The following is a 25,046-nucleotide window of genomic DNA, read 5'->3' on the forward strand; positions in this document are numbered from 1 at the left end:
CCTCCCTTTGTGGTTCCAAAAGGTCCGGTTGTCATTCTGTAGTGTAGTTCCTATATCCCTGAAACACGTGTTTCACTTCTTTATAGAAGTGAAACACATGTGTTACTGGATTTGATTCTGGGAATACTATCCATGACTATAATACCTCTGTCTGGTGAGATTCATGTGCCTCTATCACGAAAACTGCTCTACCACCTGTTAGGCCATGTTTTATAAGTTTTAGAGTGATGGCTCTCCTTAAATTTGGTGGGATGTGCATAACACCGGCCTCATCTTCTTTATGACCTGTAAGGTCAGCCGCAGCTTGACCGTTGTTGACGATAGGATCATCATCCGACATTGTTTAATGAAAATTGCAGAGCAAGTTTCAAGGGAACAAAGATAAGGTGCACAATATTTTGGAACACTGTATCCTTCAACGTTGAACAAAACCAAACAGCTAATACATAGGACTTTCGTCCTTCTCAGCTATGGCGGATATTATCCCTACCCACTCCAGACGTCTTATGGAGTTTTATGAGTAGAGGGTCTCTGAGAAAAGCACGACTGAGTTACTCCAGTATCTAGCGTTAAATTAGTGCCTTACCAAACCGTTGGGCGCCATGTAGTGTAGTTCCTATATCCCTGATAGGTTCTGCGCATTGGAATAACATACACTATAGGTTTGACATAGGACTAAGGTCAGTATGTCTCTATCGAGTATATTAAACTTAATTACTTATGTGTGCCAGCTAACTCAGAGGTCACTAGAAACTACTCGAATATACAAGAAGGGATTAGTCTCTGACAACCGCATAAGCATAACAACTTTGTTTCCCTTTAGAATCGGAACAGTCTCAGAATCGTGTAAACAATAGACAACAGTTTCACTCAGTCAATCGTGCATGCTTCGTTTCTACAGAGTTGCACAGAAATAGAGACGGGCGTTTCAATAAAAGTGTTTATTGAACAGTCTTATTTCTCATGCAAGAGATATGAATTGCAACAATCGTAAGACAGACTGCGAAGTACAATATGTACGAGGTTAGCAGTAAGATAAAATAATACTGCAATAGAATGCTTTGTTACCTTTGTAGCTATGACATATATTAATTAAAATACATACATAAAAAACATAAGCTAAAATGTGATACTCATCTGATACTTCTAAATTGTTCTACCCCAGTGTACCTAACCTAAGTGCAGTACGAGGTTTGAAGTACGTATTATTTCTAAAGTATAGCTAGCTATATTTTAGTTTAGCCAAGAGTTGCCAAAAGTTTCCCTAAGTTCTAGTCAGCTCCATACCTCAGAATGAGAGAGGTTGGAATCTCTTTTCTAGACTTGATAATCTAACCCCCCGCAAGGGAAGTCAGAGAGCACTGGAGCTGTATTCTCTGCGAGGAGGATGGCAGCGTCAGGTCAGTGCATCAGGCTGGAACTCGATCTCCTTCCGAACTTGCCGTTGTAAACCGCGTAGTCTGGGTTGGATCGAATCCTCCGGGCACCGCAATTTGCCAGAGCAAGTGCTGGTATATTTATACCTTGAAGATGTCTAGGAATACCAGTATTGACGTAAAAGTCGGGCAGAGGAACGTCATGAATGAACGCCTAAGGAATAGATGTTCATGCATACTTAATGAGTTCTTGGAGAAATCAATATTCAAGCTGAGGGAAATTCCTAAAAGCTTAAGGGTCTGTTTTTCCAAGAATTCATTGTGACGTGGATGGACGGATGTAGGTGGCCATGCCTGTATTTGGTTTGTACGGACAATGTCTAAATAAGGGCCGCATTTCTATGTCCAAATAAGGGCAATGTGAATTGTACCTATATAAGGACATAAATCGGGAAACCGATATACGGAATCTAAATCTGCACACAACAATTCTCCTATACCTAATGCAGTGTATTTGGTTTTTCCTTCTCACATCTTCAGTGTTCTTGGCCCTCGTCCATTCTCTTATTCCTCTGTGATGGGAGAGAAGCGAAGAAAGCAAGCACAACATGGCAACTTTAGAAGTATCACTAGCCGCCTAGAGACTTAAAGAAATCCGTAGGAACAGAGCATGATTTAGAAATTACGTTGTATTGTCTAATGAGTACTGTTCATAACAGGGTAAATTAAAACGTGTCCCGGCACTATAGAAATAGTGCTCACACCCACACAGGTTACTGATGTGGGTTACAATTTAAGAACCTCTCCTATGTTTCTCTTAATGTGATTCAAATAGCTGCTTTCTCTATGCTGAGCTCTAGTTAGTTGCAAATAATACATTTTAACACAGCCCTATACCATTTCTGTTTATAGTCCATTCCGTTCATATTTGAGACAATTATAATCAGAATTAACATCCAAATGTTTCATTCAGGTTACATCACAACATAAAGCCATTATACTTCAGACAAGTTACAAGTCCACCTCACATCAACTGTCCGTCAACACGTTTCATGATTGTGGCCCAGACGTGTAAAGCCATTTAGCGTTCGCAAAGCTTGAGAATCACCTAAACACAGGGTTTGCGACCACTAAATGGCTTTTTTACATGTACCAACCTCATTTTGCAATTCTGCAACAGGTTATCAAATTGCAAATTGAGTTTAGAAAGGTATGACCAATAACTATTTGGAAGGGGCATGTTAAGGATGTTCCTTCTAAATAATGATTCATGATGGTGGGTATCAATGTTTTGCGACCGAAATATAGTAACAAAACATTGAAAAGTTACATGCTCTCATGTTGTGGTGGTCACATATTCAAAAGAAGAGATAAATAAAGGATATTGGGGTGTTTGCAGAGGTCCATGGGACTACTGCCAACTTTTTAACAAACTTTATAAAAAATAAGTTCAAGTGCTGTCCCGTTAGCTTTAAAGGAAAACAGCATTCATTTAGAAATAAAAGTTTATTTTAGTTCAATGGAATCACAGATATGGTGGTCTGCTAACCATTCCTGTGATGGCATCCAGTCGTAGTGGGTCACTGTTGGCAACATACTTCATAAATATTGATGAGGTAGGTCAGATTGCAACCAACTGCAATTCGGAATTTTGTGATCCAACCTATTAATACATAGGTCGGCTTGCAGTATTTTTTTCCATTTGCATAAAGTTGGTACACAATTTTCAGCCCATTTGTGCCAATGGAAATTTCATTTATCCGGCCCCATTTAACTTTCTCAAGTGTTAGTAGTCTCCGTATGCAGTTCAGTAACAGAAATGTAGTTTAAGGTTTTTTTTGGTGAACATTATCAATTCCTTTTGACAATACATATGCGTACCCACTGTATAAAGCTGGAAGTACTTACAAGACCCATAAATCCAACATTTAAGCAAAGAGTTTCAATATGAAGCCCATAAAACAGCTCTTGTGTTGCGACATAACACTCAGTGAATGGTATGCCAAAGGGTCAGAGCCCTATCATGGGCTTCATATTGCACCGGTCATCTTGAAAACTGGATTCATATGACAATACCTACTAATCCAGATAGACTGCACAGTTGCCTTTCATATTCTGGTAGAGTGGCGGAACCTTTAGTGTTAATAATATTCGACAGGAAGAAGCACAGTTTATAAAACAATTTTCACAATCGAAAAAATAAATTGCACAGTATAAGGAAATGTCTCTTTTTCTATGATCATCCTCAAGTTTTTCAACTGATGCTGCTGATTTTTCGACTCAGAGTGCATGGAGGACTGCTATCCAGACCTCAGTGCCAGTGCCAGAACCCTAAAGTGTATGTCGAATTGGCTGTCGATTTGGAAATGGCTAACTTACCTGTAAGTCCCTAGTAACTGGTACATTGGTACCCAGGGCATGTAAGGTAGAGGGGTGCCCCAGGGCTTGCAGCACTGATTGTGCCACCCTGGAGGTCCCCAAGTAAAATGAGTCCCCCAGTCTTCCACTGCAGACTGGTAGAGCAGCCCTGCACTTCTAGCCATTGAAAGCAATGCAAGGCCACTACTTACATGCGTGTATGTCATCTCTCTGGCAGACCTACCAAACCCTAAGCAGGGTGCAACATATGACACAGGCAGGACATGTACTGATAGTAAAACACACAAAACTTCTGTTTATACTGTGGAAAGACTTGGTCGCCCTATTGGCGAGAACAGGGTTACACGCTGACCCCCTCAGCTGTGCTAACTCCTTAATGTTGCGACCAAAGTGGGCACTGCAAGGTATCAAACAACTTGTTACATTAAACCCGATTCGTATCTCAAGGCGAAATTAGTGTAACTTGTTGCAGTACGCAGCTTTACCAATGCTGCCACTTTGATGCCTTTAAAACTCCTGAGCCTTCCGCGCACACATGGAGCCTGATCTATGAGACGGCCTTCTGCCATCCTGGAGAGAAATGCTAATGACTCTCAGGAAGGAGAACAATGAGGGATTGCAGGCCAGGGGGGTGTCACTTCCGTCCTGCAGGAAGCCACTTAGGTGTTGGCTTCGGGTTCAAAGGTGAAGCCGCCTTTGAAGGGCAGATGTGTAACACTGGGGGGAGAGCTGCCCATTGTTGAGGTAGACAGGTGGGCACGGGGAGAAAAGAGGGGAAACCAGTTGCTAAACTGGTTTCTGCAGGAAAGTGTTGCCTTGAGGAAGCCACACTCCGGGGGGCTAGTGAGGTCTGAACACCGAGAAGGAGTCTTGCCTTCTTGGGAGTGGGCAGAATGGTACATCCTAGGGCAGCCAGATGCCACACTCCACAGGAAGTGATCACAAGGTGGGAGGGAAACTGGTAGTCCATTGCCTTCCAACCGCATCCTGCACTGAGGGCACTTTCTGAGGATAAAGGGGATACCCCCGGCACCCAGACCTCAGATCTCAGATCTCGACCGACATGGAAAAACGACCGAAGGACTGCCCTGATGCACCTAGAAACCAGCAAAGAGAGGCTGCACCTTCGAAGACTCCACCTGCTGCACCCGGTGGCTAGAGAAGAGTGCCTATCGTGTCCTGCTGAAAGAAGAGTTGTCTCCAGAGTCCTGTCAATCCAAGAGATTCCTGCAAGGGCAAGTTGGTAGCCCAAAGTCTACAAGTTTCTACCACCACTGCCGTACAGCACGGAGGACTAAAACCTGATATACAGGGTTGCACCCAAGTTTGTTGAGCCCTGGAGTGCTGTTGGTCAGCTGCTGAGACCCTCAGAAGGCAAGTTATTGAAGGATTGGTCTGTGACTGCGAAAGCGGGTGACTGGCAGTCCAGTTGCGATTGGACTTCGGCCAGACTGGAAGGGACTTTGTTGGACATCGACCCCGCAACTAGAACGCCTTCACTATCTTCGTGGACTGTGGAATCCCTCCAGGAAGGCCCCCGTCGATCGCGTCACATTCACAGCATCCTTAGAGCATCTTCAGCATCCTTCAACCCTTGCATCAAGACCACTCCATAGGAATCCATTGCAACACAGATAAAGTGCCTGGAACTACAGAAGCACTGCTTCTTCTATGACAGTAAATGTTCTTGAGTACCTTACTAGTTGCCTTGAGTAGCTCCCTACTGGAGTTGGTCACCCCAAGTACTTCTAACCGAACACATTGACACTTACCTAAGTTTTCTTTAACAAACTTTTTAAGCGTCAATTTGTTGACTTTGCCTAGGCTTGTTTGCAGTTGAATGAAATTGCTTCGATTAATTATTGCTTGTAAAATCTATATCGCCTGAACCCTCTGGTGGATCTTTTTTGTTCGAGTGTCTAAATGTATATTAGAATACAGTCTACTTATATAAACTGCTGTTGAATTTTTTTAATGTTGTGTTGATTTCTTCTTCAATTGTTTTGGTGCTGTTTTTATGCTTTACACTTGTTCCTCTGTGTAAGGCCTGCTGCTCAGTGCCACAGCTACCCAGGGTCTAGCTGAGGGTTTTACAGACGAAACCTACTGGTCCTAAATGGAGGGTTGGTAAGTGTATTACAAGTTGAGGTCGCACAATCACACCCCATTTCCTCACACATATTACTTGGTTTATTGCATTCTTTTTTTTTTTGCTGTTATATTTTAAAGTATATCTGTTCTATTTTTATAACTTGTGGCCGAGGAATGATTGCCAGTTTTTCTTCTATCCCACCTGATTCTGAAGATTTCATCTACACAGCAATTGGGCTGCTTAGTAAACTTTTGTGTCGCAAAGGTTTGTGCATGAAAGTGCAACTCGTATATCCAAAGGTCTGCATCTGCGCCCCCTGTGTATCATTAACTCATTCTGCACCGCACTGAGACCACTTCTGACCAAACCGTGCTTACTGCAGCACATGCACTAACAGTTTCTCATTTAGTTAGCACATGCTCTGCACACCGCACACCGCTATAATCTACACAGGTTCGGGATACCACACTTGATTAGCATGTGAAGATGCAGTTTGTTACACAATACAGATCTGTCGAACCTTCTTCACAGACTAAGGGGCATATGTGCAAAGCACTGGCGGAGCGTAGATTAGCTCCAAAATTGCTAACGCTGCTCTCTGTCAGTTCAAACATGCAGGGATGCGCCGTATTTACAATGATACGGTGCACCCCTGTGTTTCCCCTAGCAGTGGCGCCAAATTAAGCTGCCTATCGCTAATGTAGACACTCTGGCACCATAGTGCCAGGGTGCCTGCATTGGGGGGAGTTATTGTTTATGTGCAGGAAGGTGTCCCGTCCTCCACATAAACAATACAGAATGGCGATGTGTAACTCCTGTGTGTGCTGCATTGCCCAGCACACATAGAAGTTGCAAATCTTCATTTTTTTAATGATTGTTTATGTGCAGGAACGCACTCCTTCTACACATAATCAATCATTCATGGTGATTTGCTGTTTCTATGTGTGCTGCACAATGCAGCACACAAAGAAACAGCAAAAACAAGGAGAAATTAAACATTTCTCCTCGTTTTGCCATGTAAAGCCCAGGTTTTTTTTGGTCTTAATTTTGTCGTGCCCATATTTACACCACCCTTGTAAAAAGGGGCAAGGTCAAAATCAATGGGTGTTGTGGTGGAACGCCCTATGCAGCACCCATCGCCTGCCCCCCCTTTCACACTAAGTGTAGCGTGAAAGGAGACCTTATTTACTAGCTGCGTTAAGCCACGTCAAGTGGCTTAACGCTGCTTTGTAAATATGGCGATGAACTGAATATCATCAGAACGTCTTAAAAAGTGACGTTCTGGTGGTGTTCAGTCCTTGTACATATGCCCCTAAGTAACTTTAGATTTTCACAATGCAGATGGCACCAGGTGGTGGAAAGCAAGCATGTTAACAGCTGGAACTGCCATGAGAGGTGGCATTGCCCATATTGCAACTTTGCAGTAGTCACATACATTGCTAATCCCTTTTGCTGCACTTCTGAAGTTATTCCTACTTCAAATAGGGGTGAATGATGCAATGCATATATAAAAAGAACTACAGAAGATCCTTATTTGTGCAGGAGGCACAGGAAGGGAGATGTGTTCTCAAGGAAAAATGTTTTCCAAGTCAGTGAAAAAAGAAAAGCAATATAATTGTGCAATTCACACTTCCATTAACCATACAAGCACAGATTTTACAGAGAGTGTATAATGCACACCCTTATAATGTAGTCTGGGCTGTTTGCCCCTCCCCTCCAAACAGTAAAATGTATTTAGGTTTTGGAATATCGAAAATAAACAAATATGGGACAAGACTACATATATTTCAATGCATATTATTTGCATGGCAGTCAACATCCATGTGCACGAAAAGTTTGGTTTCCATGATGATTACTTCTCCTAAAGGTAAACGGTGTAAAATATGTCAGTAATCCAATAGAAACTCCGAAAATAGTAATTTTGTGTATGTTGTTGGCATCTCTACTTGTGATGTTAAGTCCTTCACTAAAGTTAGCGCTGGTACAAATGGCTGCACAGTTCAATTTCTGTGCAACAGTTTTTGCCAGGTGTACTTTTAGAATTCCCAATTACCCAGCTGCATGCCCCTATTTCCTGATATACATTTGAAGGTTGCATGGACTCTTACATATGGGGGAGAACCCATGTGAATGAGCCAATTTAAAACATAGTGAAGCAATGTGTAGTGCTCCCTGAGTTACTCAGGCAGTTACCAGCCCGATCGGAATTATGAGATCCGTGTCTGTTAGTCTCAGTGTAAAAACCAGAGGAAAATGAGAAATGACCAAGGGACTCAGATCTGGAGTTACCAATTCACCCGGTAATTCCTAACTTCTAATGGAACCCTCAGAGTCGCAGTTTTCTTGTCCTGGATTTTCCCCACCTCTAGAGTTACCAATAACCTGTGGGGAAAAATCTCACTGTTTTCTGGGCCACTTGTAATGTCAGCCTTAGTTTTTAACACATTTGCCGAGGCACACATAAACTATAATGAACCAGAAAAGCTGGTATCCACAATTTTTTTGAACGTGTCAAAATTAAAGTCCATTAGTCGCTTCAGAATTTCGCTTGCATGTTTCTTTATTGTATCTTCTTTCAAAATCCAGATATGTGCACAAAACAGCCGACACGTGTTTCGTCCAGAAGGACTTTTTCAAGGCTAACACAAGTAGATAAATCCATTGATAATGTTCATAACTCGTCAAGCATAAAAAAAGGACAGTATAGGCCAGCCGGGTGTTGTAAACTCCTTAATGTGTAGTAGTCACAGAGCTCCCCGGATCATGTACCTTGCATAACTGTAAGCGCCTTCGTCAGGTCATGTTAAACCAAAATCGGAGTTCTCGTCTTGCCTCCGAACGAAGAGAAAGCATTTTTGCATGAGAGCACCTCTGATACTAATTCTATGGGAATCAATAAATTGTACATATGATTTAGTGGATGTGCATATAAATGTTCTGGCAAGCTTCTGCTTGGCTTTTTGTGTGAAATGTCAGCCTTAGTGTCTGCTCACATTGTGTGCCGGATTATTTTGCCCAAATTTAGAGTAGTCCCACGTGCAGGTGCTAGTAAGGCAGCACAGTTGTTGAGAGGAATAGGGTGCACATGACTCCTTGCAGTGAAAGACTACAGTCAGTCAGTATATAGGTCAGTGTGTGGCCACACACTCACTACTGAACACAGAGGCGGCTGATCTTATGTCAAAGTTCCAGAGGGCATTATCATGAGATAATATGTTAACCTGTAACATGCTTAGGCTATCTGGTTTTAGGTCTAAACCTATAATAACGGATAAAACCCCACCGAAAGGAAAATAGCCATCACCAGTGTAAACCCTGTAAACACTGAAAAAACACCTTCACAACCACAAACTAAGTGCCATTCAAAGAAAGGAAAAGATCAGTGAACGAGTCATTTTTTTTCGTCCTGAAGGGGCCAATACAATGTAACTTTGTTATACAAGCCAGCACCAAGAAAGACTAGGCTAACATTATTCTGCTTAAGTTTTGCTGCTTAGGGGTGTCACTAAAATATTGTCCCGTCTTCCTTCTGCTTTTTTCAGTTTTGTGATCTTTGGTCTAAAGATGCAGTGATTAGAAGCATGTTTTAGGTCTTATTTAGCTATTTTATAAACTGTGTAGAAACAGGAAATATAAAAATCATATTTGATATGTTGGCTACATTTGATTTCACTGATTGGTAAAATGGCTGGTTTCATAAGAATCTTTCCCAATATGTAACATCACATTTACCCACAGACAGAAAATGGGTGAAATCCTTTGCTACATCAGCCCCCTTTTCCAGTGAGTCAGTATTGATTGCCAAACGCCCTAGGTTTTAAACAGTCAATGCAAGGTGTAGTGGCAGGTATACGTGAAAAGAATGTTATCACCAAGCATCTGAGATCATGGTGAAAACAGGACACCAGACGTTGGTAAACATGGAACGCAGTGCCACTTGAAATGCTGCTTAAAAAAGTTCCTACCAAGTTCCATTAAGATTGGAGTGATATTATTTGCATTTGTAGTAATTCAGCTACATATATCAAAAAGTTGTATGGTGACCTGTCAAAGTCGATCGCTGAGCTGAAGTGCTTCCCTGTAGGAGATCCTTGTCACTTGCTAGATGGTATGCTGAAAGCATCTTCACGATCTTCAGAGTTAATGAAGAATGCTATAGTCTTTGTAGTCAATTTTCGGAGCGAATGCTAGCTCAAGGTACTCTATACACACTTCTTTCCCCGAGTGGAACATTACCACATACAGTATTACCACATACAGCAGGTACACTTCTCAGAACCGCATTTACATATTGGAAACGGGCATTAAAATACTGAGGTTCCGTGAAATCTGAATCTGCGCTATAAATATCATGGTTCCGTTACGATTTTGGTAACAGCGAACCGTAACTAGTGAGTTCGGCTAGTACGTGTGTTCTCGTCACATTACACCAATGGATTCACTGCGTATTTAGGGTTTTCGTTCCGAACCCTGGGTTCCATTTTGCGCATGGTAGCCATTTTGTGGTTGCCCTCACATAGGCCGATGACTGTGGTTAAACGAGCTTTTTGGTCAGGCGCACCTTAGCTCGAGTTTGTGCTGACTCCTACATGACTTGAGTGAACTGACCTCGTTGCCTGAGGCCGACCCTGTCAAACCCGTTCCCACCCGCTAGCTGATCTTGATTAAGGGTCAGAGCACGGGATCTCGTAAAGTTTTATTGCACACAAACATGCCCCATCCTACTTCTATCTGTTTCTGTTTCTTCTTTTATGGTCCATTTACGATATGGGTTGTGGTCTCTTTATCATGGGTCTGTCCGGCTTGTCTAAAGAAGAATGTTGGGATTGTTCGATGATTGATCATGGGCCGGACAACTGAAAAGTGGGTTTTACCGTCATGCGATACTTTTGGTGTGGTTACATGCGATTGGACAATTTGTAAAATAATGGGTGTTTGTCTGGAATGTGATGTTTTTGGCATAAAAAGGGATGACTTGCTTTGTAAATTTGAGCAGTCTCCTGAGAACTCATACCGTGATGACTTCTAGGACTTCTGTTACTGGCTGCAGCCAATAAATTCGATCTCTGACGCCACCAAGAAGTATCCTGTGTCTCTGTATATTAAGACAGGTGAACCCGAAGACTTTGGGCGTGCCCCTGACGCCGCTGGGTTCTAAATACCCGGTTCTTCAGTTGGCGCCCAACGTAGGGCGACATCAAGCGGTACCGGTCCAAGCCCGAGGATCGAGAGGAACTTCGTGAGGAAACTCTGGAGGAGGGCCCCCACTTCAGCGACCCCTGCATGTCGAAAACGTGGACCGAAGGTCTTTTCCACAAGGTTTCCCCCTTCTGACGGCTACGTAAGGACCGCTGCCCTGACTGTCGCCCTGTCTTGGACACCCCCCCTTTTTGTGAAACTTCGTAAGGCGAGACGATCGACGGATCTTCTGGGTGGCATAGCAGACAACTTGGTTGAGTATAAGTGGGTCGCTCCCACTAATTTGTTTGGTTCTTAGTTTTACTTGGTCCTTAGTGTGATCGGTTCTTGGTTTTGCTTGGTTCTTAGTTTGGTTCTTAGTTTGTTTGGTCCGTAGTTTTGATTTGAAAATTGCAATTTCCAAAGCCGAGGGTCTCGTATATTTACGAGTGTATCGGTAGAGATAGCCCTTTGAAGTTTGAAGCTCGATTAGTGAGCGAAGATGCCTAATCGTAGCAAATTTGGTACTTGGTTTTGTTGTGGTTATAACAGGAAGTTCCGATTGGAGGACTCGTGTCCGATACCTCCAGTTGGAACTCCGACTTATGAGCTCTACTCTAAACACGGCATGGGCCCCATTACGTTCAATGAAGTATGGGTCTGCTACACTAGGAAAGATGGTGTCTTACGATAGCCCCAACATGGTAGTTTTGAAACAGAGATTTTAGACAATTTGGAAGCAAAATAATTTAGGAAGAAAGCCCGGCCAGCAATGTTCGACTCCTTCCGCCTTTGGCGCAAAGAAGCCAGACAACGAGAGATAAAACAAGCTAAAAGAGATAAGAGAGAAAAGGGTGTATCGATAATGCAAGCTGCTAGGCAGTTTAAAGAAGATGAAGAAGATAAAGCGATTGAGGTGTCAAATAGGCAACATCATATGGCTATTGACAAATGTTATCCAGTTTTGTCACCCCCTCCTGTGAATCCTGTTAAGGATGCCGAAAAGGATCCATTAATGTCTTATTTGTTAAAGTCACCTCCCCCTTACGTGCAAGGTGCTACTGCACCGATATTACCGCTTGTTGTACAACAGGTTGCTGGTCAGCCTTTAGTCCCTCCGCAACCCCCTTTTTCTGTTCCACAGTTGGTTCAGGTTCCTACGGCACCCCCTCTTCCTGGGTTGCCTACTTTACCTTTGCCTGCCTTGACTCAGACTGCTTTGCCTCCTGCTCCTGTCCCTTCGACTTCCTCCACTTCTGCGTCTTTTTCTTTGCCATCGCAAGGTACCTTTTCTCCTGTTCTTATGACTGCTTCCCCTTCTGTTCGTCGGCGAGTAGCTGACACTGTTACTAATTTCTTAACTCCTCTATTTGGGTCGCTAGTCACGACCCCCGTTTCTGATGACAGACAGAGACGTAGTCAGCTCCCTGGTTCTGTGGAGCGTGGAGTGTTGGATTCGTTGGCTCGTAGGTGGGTTACGAATGTTTCTAGGTATGATCCGGGAGCGGTTCTGAATACGTTCCTACAGTGGAAAGAGCCGACGCAGCGGTATATGTTTGATATGATGTGTACTTTGCTTCGGGAACAGTGGGAAGATGATGAATTGGAGTTGGCTCCTGTTGGACTGCTTGATATTCAGAGTGAGTTCGCCAAAGGGACGATAGTGGGAGCTGGTGTCGAGGATGCGGTAGTGACACTTCTTACATATAGGTCTGCACTTCCTCCCCAGCCATTGTTTCAGCCTGATGCCTCAGTTAGAAAGAAGGTACGACAATATCCAATGAGAGAGGTTCCTCCAGTTTGGAGAGAGGGAGACGCAAACGCTAATCCACCTATTTTGGCTCATTTCCAACGAGTTTGGATACATGTCCCTTCGAAGAGAGCTGAGGTTTTGGCTCTTAAGCAAACCTTACCCGACCCCCGTAAGAATCCCGCGGGGTATTATAAGGAGTTGTCCCAGACAGTCGACGCATGCATTATGAATCTAGCTGATGTGGATATGTTATTGGGTAATGTAGTCCCTCAACCGTTGTGGGCGAAGATTCGCCACGAGGATCATACGGTAGAATTAGGCGATACATGGGTGAATATTGTGGCTGCAGATGCTAGACAGGTAGGAGGAGCTAAACCTGAGCCTCTAATTGCGGATTTACCCGGTAGAATTATTAATCACAGAAACCTGAGTATTTTCCTCCAAGACCACCTTTGGGTCTGAATCAGTGCGCGTATTGTAGAGAGGAAGGTCATTATAAGAATGAGTGCCCTGTTTTACGACAACGTGCGAGTGGTATGTTGGCTCCAAGAGGTCGTGGTAGTTTCCAGCAGGTGTCTAGGGGTAGAGGACGTGGCGCGTTCCCTCAGAACGAACGTTCTTTTCCCCCACAGACATCTATGAATTATTTTGATCAGCAGAACGTACAGACTGGCAGATCTCCGCAATATTATGTTGACGATTGCTACGTTGAGAGTGAGGGTACGGGCTATAATGATTGCTAGGACAGCCAAGGACAAAGAGAGGGAGTAGTGTCAGTTCCAGTAGACCAGGATGGACCTTATGTTGTAGTGGTTACATCGGGTGTGGTAGAGCCTTTTCTTTTGGATACTGGTGCAGCGAAGAGTTCTATCATGCACTCTAAACTCCCTGGCGCACCTTTGTCTGGCTTAACGAATATTTCAGTGGGATTTTCTGGCGCCCCGGTTCGTAATCCAGTTTCTAGTCCCTTGTCTCTTTCTATTGGGCCTTGTGAATTGGAAGCACCCCTTATTCTAACGACAGGTTGTGGTGAGAATTTGTTGGGTCTGGATTTGTTAAAGAGACTGCACGCAACATTGTATTGTTCTCCTTCTGGAGTACACCTTACATTGGGTAAGAGAGTGACCTCTCCGATGTATCTGTCTAGAGATCAGCTTCCACTGGAATTGCGTTGTCTCCCTGATACTCTTTGGGCTACTGGTCCTAATGATGTGGGTCTTTTGGGGATTCCACCATATGTTGTGACGCTCAAATCGAATGTTAGATTGCCACGTATTCCCCAATATCGGATTTCGAGTGATGGTGAAAGAGCGCTTTTAGCGATCATCTATGATTTAATTGAGAAAGGTGTGATCGAAGAGACGAGAGGTAACGTGTGTAACAGTCCTGTTCTGCCTGTCTTGAAGCGTACTGATTCTTCTCAGCAGCCTGAGTATCGGTTTGTGATTGACCTTCGAGAGGTTAATAAGATTGTTGTGCCCCAGTTTCCTGTTGTTCCGGACATTACTGCTTTGTTGACTTTGGTTCCAGCTTCAGCTGCCTGGTTCTCCATCATAGACTTGAAGAATGCTTTCTTTAGTATTCCAATCGCCGAAGAAAGTAGAGATATTTTTGGCTTCCCTTTGGGAGGACGAAGCTTACGGTTTAAGCGCGCTCCTCAAGGCTATTGCGAAAGTCCGTCCATCTATAGTCAGGCTTTGAAAACTCAGCTTGATACTTTTGTGTTGCCTGCGGGTGCTGCTCTTATTCAGTATGTTGACGATCTCTTAGTGGCTGCTGATGATAAGGAAACTTGTAAAGAAACTACTCTTTCGTTGTTACAACATTTGTCTGATTTGCATCATAAAGTGTCACCTTCAAAGTTACAGTACTGTCGCCAAGAGGTGACCTACTTAGGTCATCTCTTGTCGAAGTCGGGAAGAAGGTTGACCACAGAACGAATCCAAGCGATTGCTCAAATGACTGTGCCTAGTACGCAGAGAGAGGTACGCGCTTTCTTGGGTATCATGTCGTACTGTAGACAGTGGATTCCGAATTTTTCCTTGTTGGCAAAACCTTTGTTGGCTTTGACTTGTAAGGATACACCGAGTCCTCTTCCCTGGTCTGACGATTGTCATAAAAGTTTTTCAGAATTGCGTGACGCGTTGTGTTCTGCTCCGGTGTTGGGTACTCCTGACTACAGTAAGCCTTTTACACTCTACGTTCATGAGAGAGAGGGTTGTGCATTGTCAGTTTTGACGCAGCAGTTTGGTGAGAAGCAGCGTCCATGTGCGTATTTCTCGTCGACTTTGGATCCGGTAGCTAGAGCGTTGCCGAGTTGCTTGAGAGCTACAGCAGCAGCGGCTGTTTCCATCCGACAGTCTGCTGGGTTGGTGATGGATAATACGTTGGTGGTGATGGTTCCACATGCAGTGGATACTTTATTGAACAGAACAAAGACTCAGCATCTTACTAGTGCAAGGTTGTCGGGTTATGAGTTGACGCTTTTGGCCTGTCACGTGTACATTAAACGGTGTAACGTATTAAATCCAGCGACATTGTTGCCGATTTCTGTGGATAAGAATGGTCAAGAACAGCATGAATGCTTTCTTAGGACAGAAGAGGAAACGAAGGGTAGAGTTGATCTAAAAGATACTCCTCTTTCAAATCCAGATGGTACGCTATGGGTTGATGGGTCATGCTACAAGCTCCCGAATGGTGATACGACTGCGGCATATGCCGTGACGACATTGTGTACAATTGTTGAAACTGCACGAGTGAGCTATAATTCAGCACAAGCAGCGGAATTGATCGCATTAACAAGAGCGTGTGTCTTGTCTGAAGGAAAGAGAGTGAATGTATATACCGATAGTCAGTATGCGTTTGGTGTAGCACACAGTTTTGGACGCTTGTGGAGAGAGAGAGGATTTCTTACGCCGCATGGGACTAAAATCCAACATGGACAGTTGGTGAATGAGCTTCTTGAGTCACTTACTCTGCCGAAGCAAGTTGCGATTGTGAAGTGTAGTGCTCACCGAAAGGTTACGGATGATGTTGGCCGTGGTAATGCATTTGCGGACGAAGTTGCGAAAGAAACAGCGAAAAATGTGATGGGTCGAATGTATGTTGCAGGCCCTGCGAGATGGATTGGTGCAGCTGGAATGTGTGAGGATACGATTGAGAGTGTAAAATCGATTCAGGCCGAAGCTACGGAGAGTGAGAAAAACGTGTGGAGAGAAACTACGGGTAGATTGGATTCGACTGGTTGTTGGGTTGAGGTGTCGGAACACCAAAGATGGATGTTACCCGATGCGTATGTGCTTGCGGTGGTTACGATGGCACATGGGATGTCTCACATCAGTGCGATTTGTAAGCTGTAAGCTGTTGGCTCCATTGTGGGAGAATGGAGGAATTCCCAAGTGTGCGGAGAATGTGGTCAAAAATTGTATGGTGTGTCTGATGTATAATCCTGGTAAGGGAACTCCAACTCCAGCTGGTCACTTCGCGCCTCCGACGTATCCGTTCGAGGTTTTGCAATTGGATTTTATCCACATGGAAAGATGCAACAATTTGAAATACGTCCTTGTAGTTGTTTGTGCCTTTTCTAGATGGGTAGAGGCATACCCCCTAAAAGATAATACTGCCTTGTCCACAGCTAAAGTCTTGCTCAAAGAATATTTCCCTAGGTTCGGGTTGCCAAGGATGGTGTGGAGTGATAACGGAAGTGAGTTTGTGGGCAGGATCATGAAGAGAGTATGTGAGGGTTTAGGCATAAAGCAGAAATTCCACGCTGCGAATCATCCCCAATCAGCTGGTTTAGTGGAGTGCTATAATGGCACTCTGAAGCTGAAGTTAGCCAAGATTCAGGCGAGTTCTGGTCTCCAATGGCCTGATGCCTTGCCATTGGCACTTTTGTCAACTAGAACTACAGTGCATTCCCGAATTGGACTTAGTCCGTATGAAATTGTTTTTGGTCGACCGGCAAATGTGTGGGGAGTGCCGAGACCAACGAAATTTAGTGACATCGATTATCCTGTATTGGTGGACTATTTGTATGACCTGACGGCTAAATTGCGTGTCTTGCATCAACAGGTTCATGATAGCTTGCCACCAGCATCCGTGGACCCAGGTCATGCTATCAATCCTGGTGATTGGATCCTGGTAAAGAATTTTCAGAGGACTAAGAACGATCAGCCCTGTTGGTCGGGCCCTCACCAGGTGTTGTTGTCTACAAGGACATCTGTAAAAGTCTTCGGAAAAAGAAATTGGATCCACGGCGTACAATGTAAGAGGGTACCCTTACCACTGCCGTACGACCAGTGGATCCGCGGAGGTATCGCAGACACCGAAACTGAGAGATTACTGAAATTCACACCGTTTAGCGACGCTGAATTGGTATGGACAAGGTCTGAGAAAGGAGATGACGATGTCTTGCAAGCAGCTGTGCCTTCACCTTTAAGCTTGGACACCACTGAACCTGAACTGTTGTTTCAAAGTCAGACAGAGCCTGGTAAAAGTCGTTATAACCTACGGTCTAGTGACAATGGACTAATAAAGAACAAATAATTCCTTTCATTTTGAGAACAGCACTCTTTCAGCCGAGGAACTGTTTTGATCTTCTTTTCTTTTTTTCGAACCACCATCCGGGTTCAGCTGTAAGGTCGCAGTGTAAAGACTTGGGATTGCAGCCGTGTAGACACAAGGTCGATGGTTCTGGTTGGTCCTAGGGCGTTCCCTGGACTGACAGACGCACTCCTTAGCAGAAGAAAACCAACCGCTGCGAACAGCACGGTGAGAGGATGGAATTTTTTTAGGTCAAGAGAGCTGTTGAGAAAACGAACTTTAAGACGAAACTATGCAGGATAATGCATCTCAAATGTTTTCCGATTACATGTATTATGATGTTCCTTAGCATGACGCTAGCTTTGGTGGGTTGGATTGTTTTTTCTACCCAATTGACTTCTGCACCCACTTCCCAACCTACGTCTTTTCCTATTACTACTTCTTTGCATTCTTTTCATATCTTACCCGAACACGAGCAGATTAGAAGGTCAGAATTTGCAAATAACTCATTTGTACAACTTCTGCATCAACATCAGTTGGTAGTACACATCACTAATTGTTGGGTGTGTGGTCTTATGCCACATAATACGGATAGAGGTATTCCCTATCTGGTTCTGCCGTTTAGTCAGAATGGGTCTTTATGGGCTTTCCAGACGATGTTCATTTATGCTATCGAAGTCTATCTCCTGCGTTCCATAAGAGATAACTCGAGTAATAAAGCCTTGGTGAAGGGAATTGCGAATATGAGTAGGGATATCGATACGTATAGGACTATTCCCAAGGACGAGTTACTAGCTTATGTTGGCTGGAACGCGACTGGATACAGTGTTAGCCTGAGTGAAAAGCAGAGACGAAAGAGGTCACCTCCGATTTGGATCGTGCCCCACCGAGGTCATTTTTGTCTGCAAGGTATTGGCAGGAATCCGAAAGCTCAGTTAGGGAAGAGTGTTTGTACTCAGACGTATGTTTTTACGTCTCAATCTTCCCCGCCGTTTTTGGCAGCCAAGGGTACGTATTTTGTTTGCTACAACAGAGCATATACATGGTTGCCCCCTGATTTTTCGGGAACGTGTTATGTTGGATATTTGTTGCCTCCTACGTATACTGCTGCCGCAGATTACCACAAGACGAGAGTTGTCAGGGGTGTCTTCGATCAGGAAGATACCGCTGGACAAGAAGTAGGAGACTTCTTTAAGGGTTTCCTACCATTTTGGGGACCTATGGTTAACAGTAGGAGCTTGCGGCAATTGACGAGAGTGGTTGAATCCACCATAAACGAAACTGCCGGTGCCCTTAGTAATTTGACAGCTGAGCTTCAAGAATCATATGGTTTTAGATGTCATACTTGCAGATCGAGGTGGAGTATGTAAAGTGATCCAATCGAGTTGCTGCGTTTTCATTCCAGATAATGCTCCGACAGTATACGAGGCCATCTCCAGGCTACATAAGATCTCCGAGTCAATACATACGGACGGAGGAGATTGGTCGTTAACTGGATGGTTTTGGGGACTGTTATCCGCTTGGGGATGGAGGATTCTGACGATCATTGGTGTGGCTTTAGCGATTCTTTTCTTGTGTTGTCTCTGTGTACAGTGTGGTCCTGCCATATGTGGCCTTTGTGCTACTACCTGTGTTAGGAGACCGCCTGTCTTGAGAAAGGTACAGAGAGATAAGATGATGCTTCAACAGCACCTTGATGATTTGATGAATATCGACATCAATTCAGATGCAGACTGAGATTGCCTATGTAAGGGCAAAAGGAGGGTCTGAGGTTCCGTGAAATCTGAATCTGCGCTATAAATATCATGGTTCCGTTACGATTTTGGTAACAACGAACCGTAACTAGTGAGTTCGGCTAGTACGTGTGTTTTCGTCACATTACACCAATGGATTCACTGCGTATTTAGGGTTTTCGTTCCGAACCCTGGGTTCCATTTTGCGCATGGTAGCCATTTTGTGGTTGCCCTCACATAGGCCGATGACTGTGGTTAAACGAGCTTTTTGGTCAGGCGCACCTTAGCTCGAGTTTGTGCTGACTCCTACATGACTTGAGTGAACTGACCTCGTTTCCTGAGGCCGACCCTGCCAAACCCGTTCCCGCCCGCTAGCTGATCTTGATTAAGGGTCAGAGCATGGGATCTTGTAAAGTTTTATTGCACACAAACATGTCCCATCCTACTTCTATCTGTTTCTGTTTCTTCTTTTATGGTCCATTTACGATATGGGTTGTGGTCTCTTTATCATGGGTCTGTCCGGCTTGTCTAAAGAAGAATGTTTGGATTGTTCTATGATTGATCATGGGCCGGACAACTGAAAAGTGGGTTTTACCGTCATGCGATACTTTTGGTGTGGTTACATGCGATTGGACAATTTGTAAAATAATGGGTGTTTGTCTGGAATGTGATGTTTTTGGCATAAAAAGGGATGACTTGCTTTGTAAATTTGAGCAGTCTCCTGAGAACTCATACCGTGATGACTTCTAGGACTTCTGTTACTGGCTGCAGCCAATAAATTCGATCTCTGACGCCACCAAGAAGTATTCTGTGTCTCTGTATTCTAAGACAGGTGAACCCGAAGACTTTGGGCGTGCCCCTGACGCCGCTGGGTTCTAAATACCCGGTTCTTCAATACACAAATGCACTCCCTGCATATGCTCCAAATGTGCCACTTCTAGGTATTCCAACTAATTTAGGCACACTCACTATCCACAAATTAGACCCATAGGAGACTTATTTAGCGACAAAATGCTACTCACACATACTGACTTTGTAAATGAGCGGGGTGTCACGGATACATTATTCATGACCCATGCTAGTCTGTCACAATACGTTAAAAAATACTGGGCACCTAACGAAGCGGAACCAGACACTCATGAGCTTGTCCATTTAATGTACCTCATTGGGACAGGCAGCCATTTAACGCGCTGGTTCTACCAGGGCATACGTACACACCGTCCCACCCCCCTTGCTAGAACCCATGCCAAATGGGAATACTGGAATATCCAAAACGAACCTCTCTCAACGCCCGCTTCAAGTTTATTCAATATATGATTATGCAGAGAGCTTACCACATAAATTACACACCATCCTTTCTGCAATTCTACCACACTATCCTAGATGTCCTGAATAAGACGCAAATTTATTGCATATGCTCTGGGACTGTCCCGCCTTGAAAAATTATTGAGGCGGAATACTAACTATCTTAAAAGAGGTGGTAGGAGCCTTAGGATGGTCTAAGGTTGAGGCAAGTTCACTCTGTCTATACAAGAGACGTAAAGAACTTACAGTGCAAGCCATATTTGCGGATTTAGCTTTACTCCTTGCTAAATGAGGTATTACTCGAAGATGGAAACCCCCAAGATACCTCACATTACTTGGGGGCATATCAGCAACAACTGGCGATAATTATCGCTAAGCGCACTTAGCGCTGGGATAATTATCGCCGGCTATCGCTGGATTCTATCGCGGAGATAGCGTGCTATCAGCAACGCATATCTCCAAAGCGATAGAAATTCAAGCGTTAGCTACAAAACAGTGCGATTATCGCTGGAAAACCGGCGATAATCGCACTGCGACAGGCGATACCTTGCTGATAGGGCAGGGTGGACTTAGCCATGTAATCCACCTCCCATTGGATTACATGGCTTAATCAGATTAAAAGCAGGCATACACCGCGATTAGCGCTTCTTTTATTATCGCTAAGCAGGTTAGAGATTTCCTTGTTAATTGGAGAAATGTCGTTTAGTGACATTCTCTACATGAGTTTGGCAAGGTACGCCCACTTTGCATCTCATTAGAGATACAAAGCTGGGCGTTACGAGAAAGGGCACTAAGGCAAGGATTCACGCGATAGCCTGACCTTGCTGATAAGGCAATAAAATTATCGCTGCTTTTCGTCCTTAGTTGGGAAGACGAAGTGGAAAGGTGGGGACTGGCCGAGAGTGTGGTGATCCTTAGAGAGGAGAAAAGAGGCCTTAGAAAGGAACCAATTGCAATGTGCTGGGACCAATTACTGGAAACTTTCAAAACATCTGACACGCTTACGTCATAGGTCTATATATGAGACAATCTATCCCGTCACTAAACCCTATCCAAAGAGCAGACATCGCTGAATAGCCTAGGTTGGGCAGTCGCTGGGTTCACAGATTCCACTGCTCTCGACTGCCCGATGTATATACGACTCCCCGCTATCTAGACTGTACTTGTGTCATATGGGTGTGCTTAAATTTAGGTCCTAGGCTAATCCTTTTTTGTTTTATCGGAACTGATATTAGTTTGTGGAGGCACGTCAGCAGGGGAGGGGGGAGGGGAGTTAATAAAATCTACTTTACTGATTAGATAATTATCTAGGAAATTGTACAATTATTACACGATATAGCGTGAAGACATGTTACGTTATGATGTTAAACGCTGTACCAGGTACTAGAAGGCATGGGACCAGTATGGTTGAATGAGGTCACGATATGTTACGACTCTTTGCAAACGTGGCCATCACTTTGTACATATATATGCACATGCTAAACTGTAATCGTTATATTGAGCATTTATTCTATTTGTACTGATTCTGAAGAAAATCAATAAAGTTTGTTTAAAAAAGAAAATGCTATTGAAGGCTAACACAAAACAAATGTAAGTTATCATTAAAATAAAAAGAATTTGATACAGACACATCAGAAGGGGAGGGCAGATGGGTCATTATTTTCATATTTTATTATTGCACTTTTTCAGGGCACTGTGCTCATTTATTTATAGATTTTGAAGCAAGTATGTTTTTGTTATTTAATTTATAAAACGGTCTTTGGGGGCCCTGATAGAGAATGTTGACTAGGCCTAAAAAACTATCCGACATGTCTGATTTGGAGTACAAAATGCATAAACGTGTAAAGAAAAGAATGACTGTTTTTTTACTTTTTTTGCAGAAGCTGGGACACAGGGACCTTTAAGGAAGTCAAGCCCCCTCAGAGAAACTACTACATCATAGATCCTGAGTTTGTATCAGAGTCTGTGCACCATCTCTGTTAGAAAGTTTAATTAAAGGCAGTTGTGAGCATCACACATGTGTGAGGTGGTTTTTTTTCAGTGGCGGTTGCCTAATGCCTCAGAACAGGAATGGTGAGTCAGGAGGGATGAAAAAAAAAAACTTACCTGTCAACGCCGCCGCTGCCTCACCTCGCTCCGTCCTCAGTCTAATATTGGCTGCATCGGAAGCACCAGGTTCCCAGACTCTCCCAGCCAATCACGATGCTGCATGGGCAGTGTCATGATTGGTCTGAGCGGCCTGTTGAGCCGCTCAGGTAGTGCCTGTGAGCCTGGGCATGTTCTCCACCCAGGTGTGCAACACAGCCAGGTGGAGAACATGCTAAGTGCACATGACAGTTTGGCCGGCCCAAGAGGGCCGACCAAACTGTCTTGCGCACTTAGAGAGTGCAAAAATCCCCTCCTTTTCTGACGGCTGCAAACCCAGTCCTGCCCCACCCTAACCTAGCTTTGAGTCGCACAAAAAAATAAAATGATAATAACGTCTTGCTATTATCTTTTTATTTTTCTTTGTTTGCACTGCTCAATGAGTAGTGGGGCGACGCTCCTCGCCGTAGCAGAGAAGTCTCCACTTTTGTTTCCTGAGATCTAAGTGTTCTGCCAAAGGCTACACATAGAAATCTTTTTTTATCAGTATTGCCTTTTTAAGTTGAAGCCTTCCAGACAGCTGGTTGTCTGGTTTGCTTACGGCTTCTTGTGGGCATTCTGAAAGCTGTCCGGAAAATGCATTTTGCGCATTGCTTATTATTAGCTTTGTGGTGTGTAACTCATATTTGCTTGTTCTCTGTTTGCTGCTTTGTTTATTTTAGGCTGTCCAGCTTGGGTTCGTCCCTCCCGTGACCCTCCTTTGTTTACAGTATCCTTCAGAGTACTCGCTTTCTGTAAACGGGCCTTTAAATCTTGTTCTAATCTTGTCACATTTGCTCTGCATTCAAAGACAGAGGTCAAATGTCAGGATCTCTCTTCCAGGACGATTGGTGGTTACTTTTCTTACTCTGACTTCAAACTAAGGGAATTTATGACAATCCCGCTAACTAGCTATGTGAGAGGAGAAGATGTTATTTTTTCTAGCACACAACAAATATGAACTGCTGATATTTTCCGAATATGTCAGAATTTGGAAAGTAGGAACGAAGTACAGTTTTTTTGTAATTCTGAAGTATGGTGGGTACAAATATTTGAAAAAGATCAAAACACATCAACACACTAGGTAATGACATTTCCACACATTATCGTTAATGCGCAGTAAAACTGTATGTCTGGTAAATGTAATGGACATTTCAATCGAAAATGTGTTGTCTGTAATGGGAGTGTTCTACCACAACATGCATACTCCACACTATACCATTCCATTTTACAACTCCAGTCTACAACACTCTGCGCCACTCTATGCTCTTCCACTCTACGTCACGCCACTTCACTCCATGGTAATCCACTCTACACCCCTCCATCTAAGACACTCTACGACATGCCACACCACTTTACTCTACGCCCCTCCACTCAACACCACGTACCCCTCTCCACTCCAATCTACCCCTACCTACAGCACTCCACTCCAATCTACCTCACTCCACTCCATTCCAAGCCAATCCACGCCATTCCACCCAACTTAAATCTACCCAACCCCACTCTAATCTACCCTACTCCACGCCAACCGGCCCCCATTCTACCACAGTCCACTCTACCCCAATCTACCTCACTCCACTCTAACTACAGTCTAGCCCACTTCACTTCAATCGACCCCATTCCACTCCACTATGATCCAATCTACCCCACTTCACTCCAATCCACCTCTATCTACCACACTTCAATTTACCCCACTTCACCATAATCTACCCTAATCCACCCCACCCCACTCCAATATACTCCACTTCATTCCTCCCCAATGTGCTCCACTCAATCTAACGCAATCAACCCCACTCCACTCCAATCTAACCCATTCCACTCAGCATCTATCTACTGCACCCCACTCAAATCTACCCACTCCGCTCTAATCTACCCCAATCCACTCCAGTATACCCCACTCCAATCTACCCCACTCCACTCCGATCTACCCCAATCCACCTCACTACAATCTACCCCAAACCAGCCCACTTCACCCCATTCCACCCTACTCCATTCTACCCCACTCCACCCCAATCTACCCCATTCCAAACTGCCTCACCTCACTTCACCCCAATCTATCCCACTCCAGTCTACCCAATCCCACTCCAATCTACCCCACTCCACTTCAATCTATCCCCTTTTTAGTACACTTCACTCTACCCTAATCTACCCAAATCCACTCTAACTCTAACCTAGCCCACTCCACTCCAATCTACCACATTCTACTCCACTACGATCCAATCTACCCCACTCCACTCTACTACAATCTAGCCCAATCTACTGCACTCCAATCGACCACATTTCACCCCAATCTATCCCACTTCACCCCAGTCTACCCCACTTCACTCCAATCTACCCCACTCCACTCTACTCCAATCTACTCTACTCCACTCCAATTTATCCCCATCACTCCTCTCCAATCTACCTCCGTCCACTCAATGTAAACCAATCACCCCCACTCCACTCAGCACCCGTCTACCCCACTCCACTAAAATCTACCTCATTCCGCTCCAATCTACCCTAATCCACTCCACTCCAATATACCCCACTCTACTCTACTCCAAACCAACTCACTACCCCAATCT

General features: G+C 44.2%; 1 protein-coding gene across 7 annotated transcripts in view; it reads left to right on the forward strand.

Moving 5' to 3' along the window:
* The window catches only part of LOC146863857 (uncharacterized), a 285,832-nt gene extending 263,460 nt beyond the window's left edge, over positions 1 to 22,372 (forward strand). For 5 of the 7 annotated variants that reach the window (XM_085640683.1, XM_085640687.1, XM_085640686.1 and 2 more), the window contains one exon: positions 22,239 to 22,372. In XM_085640683.1, the coding sequence (XP_085496809.1) occupies positions 22,239 to 22,300 (62 nt within the window). In that variant the 3' untranslated portion in view covers positions 22,301 to 22,372. The remainder of the gene's footprint in view (positions 1 to 22,238) is intronic. The other 2 variants (XM_085640684.1, XM_085640688.1) reach the window with 1 other exon arrangement.
* The last annotated feature ends 2,674 nt before the right edge of the window (positions 22,373 to 25,046 follow it).

This window comes from Triturus cristatus, chromosome 2_1 (assembly GCF_964204655.1).
Source record: "Triturus cristatus chromosome 2_1, aTriCri1.1, whole genome shotgun sequence".
NCBI classification, from domain to species: domain Eukaryota; kingdom Metazoa; phylum Chordata; class Amphibia; order Caudata; family Salamandridae; genus Triturus; species Triturus cristatus.